The sequence below is a fragment of the Corvus kubaryi genome, unplaced genomic scaffold (genome assembly GCF_017639235.1).
Source record: "Corvus kubaryi isolate FWS band 111438036 unplaced genomic scaffold, C.kubaryi_AGA036_p1.0 78, whole genome shotgun sequence".
Classification (NCBI taxonomy): domain Eukaryota; kingdom Metazoa; phylum Chordata; class Aves; order Passeriformes; family Corvidae; genus Corvus; species Corvus kubaryi.
In genome coordinates, this window is record NW_024582065.1 from 8,968,999 (window position 1) to 8,983,790 (window position 14,792).

General features: G+C 39.7%; 1 protein-coding gene across 3 annotated transcripts in view; it reads right to left on the minus strand.

The window, feature by feature from the left end:
- Positions 1-250: 250 nt before the first annotated feature.
- The window catches only part of RC3H2 (ring finger and CCCH-type domains 2), a 23,780-nt gene continuing 9,238 nt past the window's right edge, over positions 251-14,792 (minus strand). The window contains exons 8-20 of one of the 3 annotated variants that reach the window (XM_042052081.1): positions 14,437-14,549; positions 13,543-13,851; positions 12,570-12,784; positions 11,180-11,607; positions 10,589-10,759; positions 9,327-9,482; positions 8,844-9,057; positions 8,594-8,678; positions 7,991-8,072; positions 7,459-7,593; positions 6,787-6,894; positions 6,229-6,377; positions 251-5,614 (exon numbers count right to left, since the gene is read on the minus strand). In XM_042052081.1, coding sequence (XP_041908015.1) covers positions 5,416-5,614; positions 6,229-6,377; positions 6,787-6,894; positions 7,459-7,593; positions 7,991-8,072; positions 8,594-8,678; positions 8,844-9,057; positions 9,327-9,482; positions 10,589-10,759; positions 11,180-11,607; positions 12,570-12,784; positions 13,543-13,851; positions 14,437-14,549 — 2,364 coding nt within the window. In that variant the 3' untranslated portion in view covers positions 251-5,415. The remainder of the gene's footprint in view (positions 5,615-6,228; positions 6,378-6,786; positions 6,895-7,458; positions 7,594-7,990; positions 8,073-8,593; positions 8,679-8,843; positions 9,058-9,326; positions 9,483-10,588; positions 10,760-11,179; positions 11,608-12,569; positions 12,785-13,542; positions 13,852-14,436; positions 14,550-14,792) is intronic. The other 2 variants (XM_042052084.1, XM_042052082.1) reach the window with 2 other exon arrangements.

Below are 14,792 nucleotides of genomic sequence, written 5' to 3' on the forward strand. Positions count from 1 at the left end.
TCCGGGGCCGCCGCGCGGGGCACGGCGGGAAGGAGGCGGCCGGGGGAGGAGACGGGCCCGGCCCGGCCCCGCTGCCCCCGCCCCGGGAACGGCACCGGCACGGCCCCGCTGCCCCCGCCCCGGCACCGGGAACGGCAGCGGCACGGCCGGGAGCCTCCGCCCCGGGACCGGCCCCGGCCCCCGCCCCCCCACCGGGGAATGGCCCCGCTCCCTCCGCTCCCCCCAGCCCGCACTGACGACAAACTGCCGGTTAAGGTGGACAAATAATTTTTATTCGTGCATGCAAATACATGTCAATACTGCAAACTTCTTCCATCGAGTCTCTCAAACACCGAACCGGGATGCTCTATCCGTGCCCAGCCAAAGCTACAACCTCTGCACGTCAGTGCTACAGCGACACACGGGCCCCGCCGGGGCCCCCCTACTCTAACACGAAGGGAAACATTACCATTGGGAATCAAAACCGAAATAAACGGAATAGAATTTACTCCCCCATATATCCCCATTTCATTTTACAGATTTTTTTTTTCTTTAAATTATAGTTTTAAATAGAAGCTGAGAATGCGCCATAAAAATGAGCATTAAATCCATCGTAGCGATGGTGCCTGCTTTATACATGATGGGTGTACACCATCTTTTATTTCATTTACATTTCAATCGAACAATAGATTTGCAAAGAAAATGTCTAATACAGACGTAAAAATATTCACACTAGAGCTTCACAATCGGTTGTACAATTGACAAACAGGCCTCTTTTCCCAAACTTTCCAGCTAAGCAAATTTATAAAATGTAATCAATGCAACAAGAAAAAAAAATTTTCTTTAAAACTTCCAGGGAAAAGAATACGCAGTAAACAGTATCAATGCGACAGCAGATGCTGCAAGCTAACCACAATACTTCGGAGTGGCTGTACAGTGGGTATGTGCAGTACAAATCAAAGCCACGTGTGTTGTATCACAACTACTGTATAATGTACTTGTTTGCCCAGCTAAGAAAACGCATGCATTCCCATGCCTTGGGTAACGGAGATCTACTCTGGAGAAATCCATGGGCTATGTGCAAATGACCTTGGCTTTTGGCAGTAAGAAACGCAGCCAGGCTCTGCTTTATTTCAGCTTTTACAGCAAATCTTGAGTGATTAAAAGCTTCCACAAGCATCCTTAAATAATGGGCTGTAGAATTATGTTTGGGCATTGGGCACTTTGATTATTCAGATTTGTTTCATCTCATCAGTGACAGTTTTGGGGTTTTTTTTCCCCCCTTGTCCTGCTCCCTTGCCAGCAAAGAGATGCAGGGGGATGACTACTGCCAAAGTCAGCTGTTCATTTATACTGGGAAATTGGGTCATTTAAAAAAGCACATTTATTGTGTTCTGCTTGCAGAAGAGGTCCCTCAATGAGAGGGAACTTCCTAACTAAGGGATTAAACTAAAACATAAAAATGGACTTTTACATCCTATAGATCATCTGATCATTTCTCATTTTGTTACACTCTCAATTTCAACACCTTCCTTTAATACCAGTCTAATAATTAATGAAAAGTCTGTTCACAAATATGATCAAGGAGCTGCTGGCAAATACAGTGTTTATGTACAGCAACAGGTACAACTTGACAACTTGTGCTTTAAAAAAGCAAACAAAACCAATGTTTGGAACTATTCTGAGTTTAGATTGAGTTTTATTTTAAGCGTTCTTTCCTCAGCTGTTTCTGACCACTGTGCATTATTTTGTACCTCATCCAGCCTAGTACACTATTATACAAGAACAGCATTCAGCTCTTGAGTACAGGAGAAATTAAAATTTCAATCGAGTTATCAAAGCACTAAAACCTTCCAAATTAGACTTCTACAAAGAGCTTAATTAAGAGCTTATTTAACATAATCAGCTGTGTACAACTGTTTTCTTTTTCCTAAATCAAATGCCAAACTTTAGTGTCCCTGTACTAGACTACCAAGAACCAACGCCAGTTTGCTTTGCAAAGAGTCTAACCTTGCCTTTGAAGGGTCTAGTATACATTCTACAATGCAAAATCTGCATAAACTCTAAGATTCATTTCTTGTCACCTGTTTACAGGAACAAAATATCAGTAGCAGGGCAATCACTCTGCTCTAAGTATATGTTAAGAATGTACAGATAGTTACTTTCTCACACAAGCATTCTCCCAGCACAAGCATTAGTCTCTATTAAGACCTATGTGGGAAATGAGGCAAACCGAGGAATGAATCCAGGTAGTGAGGCAACACAATTAACTTAGATACTAATAATTCCTGTCTCTCTTGCATGTGAAATCCCTGCTGTACCCCTAATGGGGAAAAAAAAAATTAACCAAACCAACCCAAAATGCTTGTCCAAGCAAAGCAAAAGAGCCAATCTCTTTCCCCAATCTGCTACGGGCCTTCTTTTCTGACAGCTCAGTAAGTTAGGCCAAAACCTAAATGGGCATCACTGCTATTGACACACAAAGGTAAGTCGCTCTCTCTCAGTGTCAGAAAATAAGCCCTTCCATAGCCCAAAGGCACCTGATTTACAACTAACAAATGAATACATACTTATTTGTAAAGGGTCAAGGGCTGAAACTTCAACAAAGAAGGAAGCCAGAGCCAGGTGTTCCCAGCTGCAGCTTCTTCTCCCTGTCAGGGCACTGGAGGGCATTAGTTTCATGGCAAAAACCACACAGTCAGTGTTAAAACCGTAAGACAAAGCTGGCATGCTGTTAAACCCCCAAATAATTCTTTTGCCTGTCATTATAGGTTAAAAATTCAACTAGAAAACTCTAGCCTCAGTTGAGAACCAACTTTTCATATGAAGTGTATGGTCATCCTAGAGAACTGCTCTATCACGGGACCTCCTGCTGCAGACAAGAGTCTAGAGATACATTTGTTCTTAAATATGCCAAGACCTTGGCAGGAATATGTCAGGCTAATGTCATTTCACTGGACAAACAGGCAAATGTGTGTAAGCAGCTTATCCCAACCCCCTCCAGCAGAGCACAACCAAGTTTTTAAAATTGCCATTTTAAAATTAAAAAGTTAAGGTAAATACACAATCAATTTATGTAGTATATATTCACCCTCAGATCATGCTGAAGATGTTCTGTGGAGTTCTGGTGCACAGAGGGCTCTTTCCCTGAGGGCAAATAAGGACTTCTCAAACCTTTATATTTTCTCTATTTTTGTAACAAAATAGCAATTTAAAATTTAAAAATCTTTTAAAAAAATTACATCACCTTCAACATGGAAGATCTCACTGTTTAAATATCCATGAAAGAGACATACTTGTTTGCATATCTGTTTTGGAATTACATTGTACAGCAAATAATAGTATCTCAGAAGCATTTCAAAAGTAATATAAATTCATATTTACAGAATGGTCTTGGTATAAAATATACAACAATCATATTTATGTCTAGCATTCTAAGTTAAAGTTAACATCAATAGGAAATAAGTTAAGGTGACAAAGGTGGTCTGGTTCTTGTATCCATTCACTTCACGTAGCGAGTGAAACGAAGCATCAGTCTAACCCTAGAGTGAGGTGGCACTGGCTGGAGAAGGTACAGCAACAGCCAAAGGAAACTAAGAAAAGACTACTTGACTGTTTTTCTACATACATTCCTTGACATTGGAGTATTAAATAGATGTGTAAGATCTTCCATACTGACACCAGAATATCAAAACTAACCCTTGGATTTGCAGGTATATTTACAACATAATTATTTCATGGACAGGTTCATTAGGAGAGATATCAAACACCAATATGTACTTAGTCTAATCAGTAACCCTCAGGGAAATGCCAACCCCCACCCCCCAGAAGCGTGCACAAAACAGTTATCAAAATCTTACCCGACCACATAGCTGTGATTTTGTAAAATAACAACTCAGACGACCAGTAACATGATCCTCTTTAAGCATTTTGCTAGCAGGAAAAGCCCTTACATGCAGTACACCTGGTGAAAGATCAGCTTGGCTTAAAATATTCCAGTACAATTTTCAGAGTAAACAACTTCACAGAAGTTAATAAAAACATAAAAAAATGTAAAACTTGTCACAAAGAAAAGTAAGAGGACAAACAAGAAGATAGTAATCATCAGGAGGGAGAGTCCTGCTTTCTTAAAAGAAAAAAAAAAAGTGGATTTTTAAGCTTCTCAAAAAAATATGCCCAGGGCTCTAATTCATATGTATTTATGAAAACCAAATTTCAGTTGACATGTCTGACATGATTCTCAGTCACCTCTTCTCAGGGCATAAATTCATACAGTTTTCAGTTCTCTGAAGGTCAGATAATGCTATCTCATTGTATTTTCAAGGTCTTTGAAAGTAAGTTGCCACTGAATAAACAAAAACTAAACCTGAATACAAGATTATGATTAACAACATTTAACAAAGGTAATTACAACCACCTTAAATTCCCAATATTTAGTTTAAATTAAAAACAAAACAGTACAAAAAACAGCAATACCATCTTGTTAGTCAGTGCAAACACTAGATACAGGGTTTTCAAAGGAAAGCCAAGAGCACCTGATACTTTTTGCCAAGTCATCTGGATCCTATCATCTCCAAGTTGAGAACTATTAATGAAAAAAAGAAAAAGAAGAAGAAAAAAACCCAAAATTGCTGTTACATTAGTGCATAACCTCTCAAAATTGTTGAAAATTTTTTCATGTATAGCTTGGGGAAATCAATACCTAGTACATTAGCTGGAGGACTTAGGCACTTGATTTACTTCTGATAACTTTACTTGGACAAGTAGCCTGTGTATGTGTATCTACAGTACTAAAGCAGAAACTGGGGGGAATGGAAACCAAGAGCTGCAGCAAAGCACTGCCCCACAGACCTGCAAATAACGCAGCAGTGCAAAGCTAATGGTGTGTTAACCCTGTAAAAGCCTCAAGTCCAAATCTCCACCTCTCAGTCTTCCAACAGGAAACAATACTCCATGCAAAGTTCCACAACTAAAGAAAAAGCAGCTGCAACAAGACACAAGTTCTTCTCTCGTGAAACAAAATAGAGACAAATAAGTTAGTCTTCCTTTCACTAGATGTATCATCGTAGGATCCTGCTAGTTTAAATAACTGAGTTGTTAGTTTTCTACAGAAGCCATTTTCAACAAGAATGGCTCAGATACCGCACCGGATTGCTACAAACTCATAAAAAGCTGCTTTAAGCTTAAGTAAAACAATGTCCAAATTCCATTCATTTGTGGAAAGTGAACGCCTTACCCTACTAAAGTAAGTTTTTTTTTTTCTTCAGAATGCTAATGCGAGAGGGGCTTGAAGTATCAAAGAGTCCACAGGAAATGCATGACCCCAATATTATTTTTTTTAAAAAAAATATACATTATATAATATATATTATATATATAAAAAGCTAGTGTAAATGCTTCCATGGTGTGGTCACAAGCTGGAAAGATGAATGCCTTTCAGCTGTTAACCATCCTGCCATTTGCAACAGGCTTTAAAAAGTCATTTTTATCCTCAGACATAATGTGAGCAGTTTTCAAAATGAGGCTGCCAACACTGACTGATGTGCTGATGGGCAGGCAGCTTGCATTGCTAACAGATGTTGTGATCGGCTGACTGAAGCAAGAAGTTACGGGCAGGATTGTTTTCTGCTCCTCCCTGAGGAGAAAAATAAGTTACACAAATATTAAACAAGGACATGCACAAGTATCCGGAACTGAATTGTGTGCATTAAATAAATACTGGCATAAACTTATTTTTAGCAACAGGCTAAACATCTTCCTCTGGAATGGTATGCTTGAGATGTTAAAATAGTCTGCCTCATTTTCAAAGGCTGCTTTACTCATTAAAGACTACAGAACATATAAACCTAAAATAGTGTATTTCAAAATCTACCCCTCCACGGAGATTTGTGTAAACAGTCCGCCATTTAACCTTTTGAAGTTTTTCTTAATTTCTGTTAACTATAAAAATATTCTGCATTTTTTGCTTACTGACTGTGAAAGGTATTTTGAACAGCTGTGACACGTTTCAGTGTGTACGATTACAACGATGCAAACGAACAATGGTACCAGCCTGGGACTTTCAGCTTTGTGGCCTAATTCTATTTCTTAACAGGTTCTTCTCACTCCACCATGTATAAACAATGCAGATTGGTCTAATCCAAGTCTGAGCAGGTACGTAGTTCATCCTTATACAATCATGCTTCCACTATTCTGATGCTGCTGTTTGTCTAACATTGGCAGACACTGCTTTTTTTGTCTAACACTCACAGAATCACAAGGTCTTCACCTAAACTTTGTCTCTTCTGTTCCATAGATTCTTTCTGGTGCTGCTTTAGCAGATGCCCGTTCTCTACGGTTGTTCCATTGAGCAGCTGATCCTCTTGGGAGCTAATCCCTAGCTGTATGTCCAGAATCTCCTACAAGAGAAAAGAAGAAATGCCCATCAACTCTGTCCTTACCAACTTTACATTTTCCTATTAAGTTCCACTACATTAAGCTAATGGAAACAGGAGTCTAGTCATAAGACTCCTTAATTTTATGTCATACTATTGGAATGTCTACCACATTTCACTAAAGGAAAAGCCAATTATTCAAAGATGGCTGTGAATGACAAGAGCAATATAAACTGTGAGCTGTTTTTAACTTCACTAGTATTAACTGCCAGGTATCTGAGTGAGAAGTACAAGACCCCAAGTGTTAAAATAAGGTAGATATTGGATGTCATTACTAGGACTAAAACCAAAAGGCTTTACTTCCAACATACTGATCTACAAAGACTAATGAAAGGATCCAGCAATCTCTTTAGACACAGATTTTTGTACTCACTTCTATCTGTTCACCTTGCCCATCAGGTTCGTCTGTATCGAGGGCTGACAGCTCCAGTTCAATGTCTCGGTCTGGTTTTGTGTCTGCACAGTCTTCAGGATAATCAGTCTAAAAAAGAATTAATATGTTCTCTAAATATCAAGTTGGCTTTTCACCTGCTTCACACCACACTGGAATATTAAAATGAAAACAGAAGATGCATTTCTAGCACACAAGATTTCTACAATACAAGAGAGCTAGTCAGACAAAAATGAACTTCAGCCATAGACAACATAGGATACGAGGCTAAATCTAATCCCAATGAAGTACTGTAACAGAGAGATAAAATGACTGCTGAAGCAGAAATTTGAATAAAGTCCACTGGCAAAATGTTTAGATTTATAACACATACAAGTAAGACAAAAACTAATGATTGCATGAAAATGATTGTCACTTTTTTCCCACTTTGTAAATGCATGTTTGGAGCAGCAGCATAGCAGGTGCACCTGCCTAATCTCAGGGAAATAACTGAGTGCAACAACAGTGACTTAACTTGCACAGAAGGTGCTATAAATATTTGGGATTGTTAAAATTAAAACTAAGTTTCAACTCTTAGTTAAAATTCATGCGCTTCTGTATATATATAAAAACACCCTCAAAGATTTGTTTCATCCCAATTACCCCTTTCTTTACCTCACCATTCCTCAAATCAATTTCCTTGCTTAAAAGATTTAAGGTAAGACGACTGCCTTCATCTAGAGAATTCCACTTCTGCTGCATGGCAAGGGCGTTTGCCTCTCTCTGAAGGAGTAAGGAGTTGCTTTTGGCCTACGGAAAGAAACAGATCAGTTACCAACCGCTACACCTAAGCCATGTGTGGTCAGATGGCAAAATAACCCACTCGCAAAAGCACAGTTCCCTTGCTAGGTGGAGAACCATGTGTTCTTTTAATGCACTGCACTTACTTCTTTCTGCATTTGCTGACATGCATCAGATACAGCACTTTCTCCCCAAAACAGCCTTCCTGATGCCAGTGGAACAGCTCCTATTAGCAGTCCTGCTGCAGCACACCAAGTGCTGCAGGACTCGTGTCTACTTTAACTCTTACTGATCATTTTTCATTTGTACTGTTTTCCAAAAGCTACACTAAGAAAGTGTATTTAAAAGCACTTTACAAAACAATTTTTAAGTTAAAAAACCCTCATGGTATAACAACTGGTCTTACCTGCTGTAATTCAATACTCAATAGATCTCCAGTGCTGGAATGCTTTCTGTGACCAGACAAATCTGTCACTATGAACCTGTCCCTTTAAAAGAAAGAAGGCAAAGCTAGGAATTAGAAACAAGTTCTCTAAATCAAACATCCCATAACTTCATTAGTCAATCAGTGTTAGATTTTTGGACAGAAACTAGATGTGATTAAGACAATGTCTTCTTCATCTTCACTGTGGCTCATAATACCTCAAGGCATTGTATGAAGCAAACATCCTTATTTTACACATGGGTAAGATGTGGCAAGAAAACCTGAAACTCCTCAAGATTTTGACATGACAACTTGGCAGCACCTGACTCCAGTTCTTTGATAGGTCTCTCAAGGGATACACTGCTAGTAATTGTGCACTGTTAACTGCATTAAGTATTAAAGACTACACAAGTTTTAACCTAGTTTTTTCCAAGGCTTTATGCTGGATAGGTAAGAAGTCTTTCACTTTAAAATTAAGAATGCCTATTAATAGACATTCCAGATTCCCCACACACACACTGAGGACTTTGAAGAACTGCAAGCTACAGGAAAAGCTGTGAACAGAGCTCGAGCAGGAGTCCGTACCGTTCTGCATAACGTGCTGAGGAAGCAGAATCCGAGCCATAGGCACTCCATCTTGAGTCTACAGCATTGACATAAGGAACATAATCTGTAAAAGAATTAAGATACCATTCACTATCTTCTCTTGTCTTCAGTGGGGTACACATATTCCTTAGCTCTTTGCATTTCATAGCTATAGTCAGCACAAAGAGGATGAAATGCTCACGGTGTGTATGAATGATGAATTATTGTCACACCAAGCCTGTACTAGTACCTGATACACTGATGGGCTTAGTAGCACTTCCTTGGGAAGCAGTGGCCTGGATCGGATCTGTCGTGTGATAACCTGTGCGGGATGACCTGGAGATCGCACCCCACTTGGAGATGATCGGTCCATCGCTGAACGGGATTATAGGATCCTCCTCCTTTGCCCTTCTCTGCGTTTCAAATAAATGCACTCTCCTTTTAACATCCCCACTGTCCAAATCCTACATATTCAGGAGACAGAAGATACACGGACTCATTAGAGGTTATGCACATTCTTCAGCTGGCCAGTAAGTTTCTCATTATTGTTGCCTATTTACAAAACTGGGAAAGGATATTCCAAACAACTTCAAATGAGCAGAACTACTTTAAAATACTAATAATAGAAGCTATCACCTTTTTTTTTTACAAAAAGGCTGGTTTAACCAAACAGAAGACACTTCAGCATGTAAGGATCATCACACTAATGAGAGAACATGCAGAAAACCCCTACCATTAACACGGCATTGGAATTGGCAATCACATCCTTGGGCTCTGAGTCGATAGCATTTATACAAGAGCCAATAGTGCCACAAGACCACGGTGAATAGTGAGAGAGATGGTCTTCCTCAAATTTAGTTCCACTCAAATCACTGACACTCTCTGAGAACTACAGAAAAGGGAATAAATAAGCAATGAATAATAAAAACAGGGAATTCAGTTTTAAAATGAGAAGATAATTTAATTAAATAGCAGTAAATGTATCTCGAAAGTCAATCAAGGAGTTCCAGCCATATTCAAGACTTGACTTGGGGACAACATAACCTGTTTTGGCAAATTTTAAACCAGTGTCCCTGACAGTTGTCAGAGGGCAAACTTTGCCATACAAACAACTGCCTGGCCTGCCAAGATGAGAGACTGGAATCTGTGTTAGTGTCAGGTTTCCTTAGGAAAATACCTACAGCAACTTAGCTGAGAGGAAGCCGTGTGTTTTCCTTCAACATATTAGCCAGAGGTAAATAGAAATACAACTTACAACCCTCTAACCTGGGTAAAAATGACTGAATCCTGATCCACCTTGAATGCATGCATAAGGCACTTCAGGTACACCTACAAGATCTGTTCTGAATAATCATTCTTAACACCTCAAATACCACCAAGAAAACTGTCAAACCACAGCTAAGAGTGCCTGGCACAGTGGTTTTCAAACTAGTTTCTTGGATGCATCTAATTTAGAGAGATAAAAAAAACCTTGAAGTATTTTATTCTTTCTTCAAAAGCACACTACTGCTGTTTCTTGAGTTCCCATTCTTCAAGACTTATACAGAAGTACACAATGTCCTACTGATGTCTTTTACCACTTCTAAGGGAACGCATTCTTTGGGACTTGATGAGCACTTGAAGTTTGACTCAGGCTATTCATCAAGTAAAAGCCATTTGGAGTATCAAAGGCAATGTATTTTTTAATGGAAAACACAACTGCTGTTCCCTACACAAAACCATGGAGGTTCACAAAGTGAGTTCAATAAAGTTACATTTCATTTAGTGAGGCTGAATTGAATCACTTCACTTCTTGACCTTTCTTCTGCAGTCATGTTTAGCATCACCTTAGTACCAAATTGAATGCATCATTATTAGGTATCACCTTCCTTTTGCTAGAACTTTAATTTAATTTTATGAACAATAAGTGGCAGGTAGAAAATCTTTACTAGAAATACTAAATGGCATCTTACAGAAACAGGAAGGGAAAATAAAAGAGGTTTTTTGGCTTCCCACCTCTGTACTGAAATCTACACTGAAGAGAGGAGAAGGTGGTGTTGGAGATGGTGTTGCCATAGGAAGTGTTGACGATACCAGAGGAGTTTTCTGTGTGTGGTACTGGGCCCATTGCTCCGGCTTCCGCCTCAGCTGCTCATCATAACCAGTCTTCAAATGACCACAAGGCTCCTAGAAAGAACAAATACAGGACTGGATATTCCATCACACTCTAATGAGAAGGCAAATACTTGCATGGGACACACTTGGATCCCCAAATTTCCTTGGGTCTGTAATCCTCCATTGATATCACTTGAAGACTTTCATAAGAATTTGTAGGCCCATGTATGGCAACTCAAATCTTAAATATACGATTAATTCAAGCAACATGCATGGGCATTAAAGAGGCAGAGGGGCTCTAGTCCTGATGCAGATTAGAATGGTCTGTTTTGCAAGCCCATTTTAAGCTTAAAAACAAAGCACGAACTTCGTCCAAGTCATGTGTCTCGATCACTGTAATAAACAGCTCTCTGCTAATTGTTTACCAACTTTCCAGTAATGACCTTCAGAAGCAACTCTGCATAGAGCCTTTCCTTCCTGGCTCTCACTTACCCTTGGTAAAGGCACGGTCCTCTGCTCGTTTGGAGGTTGACAAGCCACAGAGTAATACCCATCCAGAGAGTTGTACCTCTCCCGTAATGATGTCTGATAGACAGATGAGTGCATCACATCCATGGGAGGTAAAGAATTGCTCCTAATAATATCATCTCGTGGGTACATCTGTGGGCGCCAGATGCGCCTGCTGTCATAAACTGGAGCATACATTCCAGAGGGGACAGGAGGGACTGGTCCATACGGCTGCGGAGGAGGAGGTTGGTAAGGAGAATTCAGTCGATCTCGAGGGGGAAACGTACTGTAATGATCGGCATATGGCACGGAAGCAGGTGGGAGGGAGGATTCTGGAACGTTATTGGACCTCACAAAGCGAGGAACACAGGGAGCCACACCAGCTGGTACTGTTGGAGGTGCTGGATAATACCCTTAAAAATTGGAAAAAGGCATATTTAATACAACCACAAATGACCAAGAATTTTACACCTTGTAGAACTGTAAATAGCACTGATAAGCACCTTTCAAGAATGAGGAGTCGCACTTTACAAACCTCTTACTGACCCCTTCCATGTTTCTGTTAAATGTAATTTCAGGTATGACAACCATACTTGCAGATGCAGTGCTGGCCTTTCACCACCTGGACCCAGTTTGGAAAATACTGCTCCTACGTGCTACGGTGTAACTATGTAACTGAAAACACAGGATCTTAAGCAATTCTTTATATAGGAAGTTAAAATAGTTCTCTCTAAAATAAAAAGCTATATTGCTACAAAATAAAAAGTCTATAAATAACCATTTTACACTTGACTTATTCCTCTTTTGAGAGGATTGCCTGAATGCCTCTACCTTTTGAGAGCTTGTGAATGACTCAGTGCTGTAAACCACAATTGTTTGCTTGAATATAAACATGCACAGTGCAACCCAAAAAGATAACTGGAACCTTCTGAAAACACTTGAACAAGCACAAAGACGTGTAAGCCTCCCAGCAGAAGCATGCTATGTCTCTGAATCCTGCCCATGGATACCCTCATAGATAGGCCATGGCAAGAGCAAGCCTAAATAAAAGCAATTAAATGATAACAAAGGAAAAAGTAGATGAAAGACCTTGAGGTTCAAGTTCTTCTGGAGGCTGATGTGTAAGCTGTGTAACATACAGCACACAGAGACAAGAATCATCAACACTGGGAGCAAACTGCAAGTCCCTCACATACCCAGCAATTAACAAGATTAGGATTCCATTAAGTGAAGATTCGGCTGATATTTAATAAAAATAAAATAGACATTGACAAAACAGATATAAAATATTTCTGTCTGTCCATATTTCTCAGTATTTGGGCTTTTCCAGACGAAAGCTCAGAGCTGTTTTTTACTCAGTGCTCATCTCACTCACCTGTCTGTGGGTACTGTGGAACTTCATATGACAGCTGAGTCCTGGGATCTTGGAAATATTGAACATTATCAGAATGTGGAGGGTAGACGGGTACTCTGGGAACAAACGGGCTGGATTTTGGAGGCACAGAATTAACTTCTGTTCCAATATTAGGAGGACCAGCTGAGGTAGCTGCTGCCTGGCTTACAGGAGTCTTGGGTGGAGAACCAATTTTACTGAAAAGAATTACCAACACATCATTAAGCAGACCTTCACTTATTTCAGTTAGTCACCTCTTCATGTACACTCCCATGTAACATGGAAATTTGGGCCTTGTCATTTCCGCTGGAATTTTGTTTTTCATACCCCAAACTGGTGCTATATCTTAGACTTTCTCCCAGGAGAACTCAAAAGCGGACATAAATGTTTTGATACCCTTTGTAAGTGTATTCTGGTAACGACAAAGGCTTTGAAAAGCTGTTTAGAGACTCAGTGTTTCCTGTAGAATTATCTACGAAGTTTTAAGTGAAAACCCCAAAACTAGGAGGTTTCTAGGAAGTATGCTTTGTGCATCCTTCTTGGCTTTAGGAAATGTAAAATTTTGAGTACAATTTATTGCATGTAATAACATATTTGTATGTAATACGTACATAATTTATTTGTATGCCGTAACTTTTTATTTTTATGTAATAACCCAACAGTAACTAAGATACCAGGCTGAGAACAACTGAATACAATACAAAGGGAGATATTTACCATTTTGTCTACACTGCACATAAGTAATGAACAGCTAAAACAACAGGTGCTGGCTCTGACACCCTGAACCCACAGGCTTTGTGTGACTGTGCCTGCAGCCAGTCACTGCTCAGCCACTGAGCACCAGCAGTTACTGCAAGCCAGTACCACACTTCACCTGTTGGCCACCCACAAACTCCACGATAATCTGAAAGCAAAATGTTCTGTTTAATTGTCTTGATGTAAAAAAGTCACCTACTTTTCAGGGAGTGATTCTGTGGGGGACCCAGAAGTGTTCTGGCCATTGGCTCCAGTCTTCCCTCCCTTCTTGGTGTTCTCCAGAGCTCTCAGGGAGGTGTCTGCACAGCGGGGGATCAGCTGGGGAACCCCAGTTTCTAGATTAGCTATTCCATTAGTACTTGGCACCATCTTGCCCGTTGCCTCAGGGCTTCCTATGACAGAGATCACGTTGCCCGTTGTGGTTGAGACAGTGCTATTTACGCCAACCTTATTTAGAAGGGGGAATGTTCTCACTGTTGCACTAATTTTTTTGTTCCTCAAGCGGTATCTACAAACAAACGTGCAAACACACAAAAGACAAGATGGTATAAAAAGTGCTTATTGTGAAGTTTAATGGATTTGCAAAACTAGCAAAAAGAAGAGAATGAGAGGAACATGACACTGAAAAATTACACTTATTTTCAACAACTGGACCCAAGATCATCTCTCCTCTTGTAAGATCCATTTTGCAGTTCTTTGAAAATGCATTTGGGTGAAAACAGCTTCAAGAATGCAGAGCTGCATACTGTTCAACAACTCAGTTTATTCCTTAATAAATTAAAATGTAATTAACATTCTCTCTTGTAGGTGATAAAATCAATCCCTGAGAGACACTGAGCTTAGACTCAGTTTCAGAAAAGGAAATTTTACCTCATATAGGGTAAAACAAAAAAAACCCCTGGAATTAGTCTGCAGACATTGCTTTGCTGTACCTTCCATTTCATATAAAGAATTGTCACTTCAAGAGAGTCACAAATCCTTCCAAATGAATGAATGTATGGAAGAGACTGTTTTCAAAAATCTCTGTAGATTGCTTGGATTTAGATTAAAAGGAGGAAAAAAAAAATAAAAGGAATAAGTCTCCCACACTCACTTTTCAAGCTCTTCCTGAGAATGAGCAAATGTACAGTTTGTTCCTCTTGGGCACCCCCCTTGCTGTCGAAGGTCTCGGCACATACTTGTTTTGTATTTGCTATTTGGTTGTGGCTTTAAAAAAAAAAACAAAAAAAACCACAAGACATTCCTCTTACCATCTATCAGACGTTCACACAAAAACAGGCTTAAAATACAGAAAATACATCCATGGTATGCTTTTACATTTTGCATTTTTAATCAGAAAGACAAGGACATTCCTTGTTGAGGGGATAAGTTATCCTTGTATGGATTTCACTATGGCCAGCTCTGCTGCATTCCATATTCACAAATACTAGGTTCTCAAAATCTGAATGC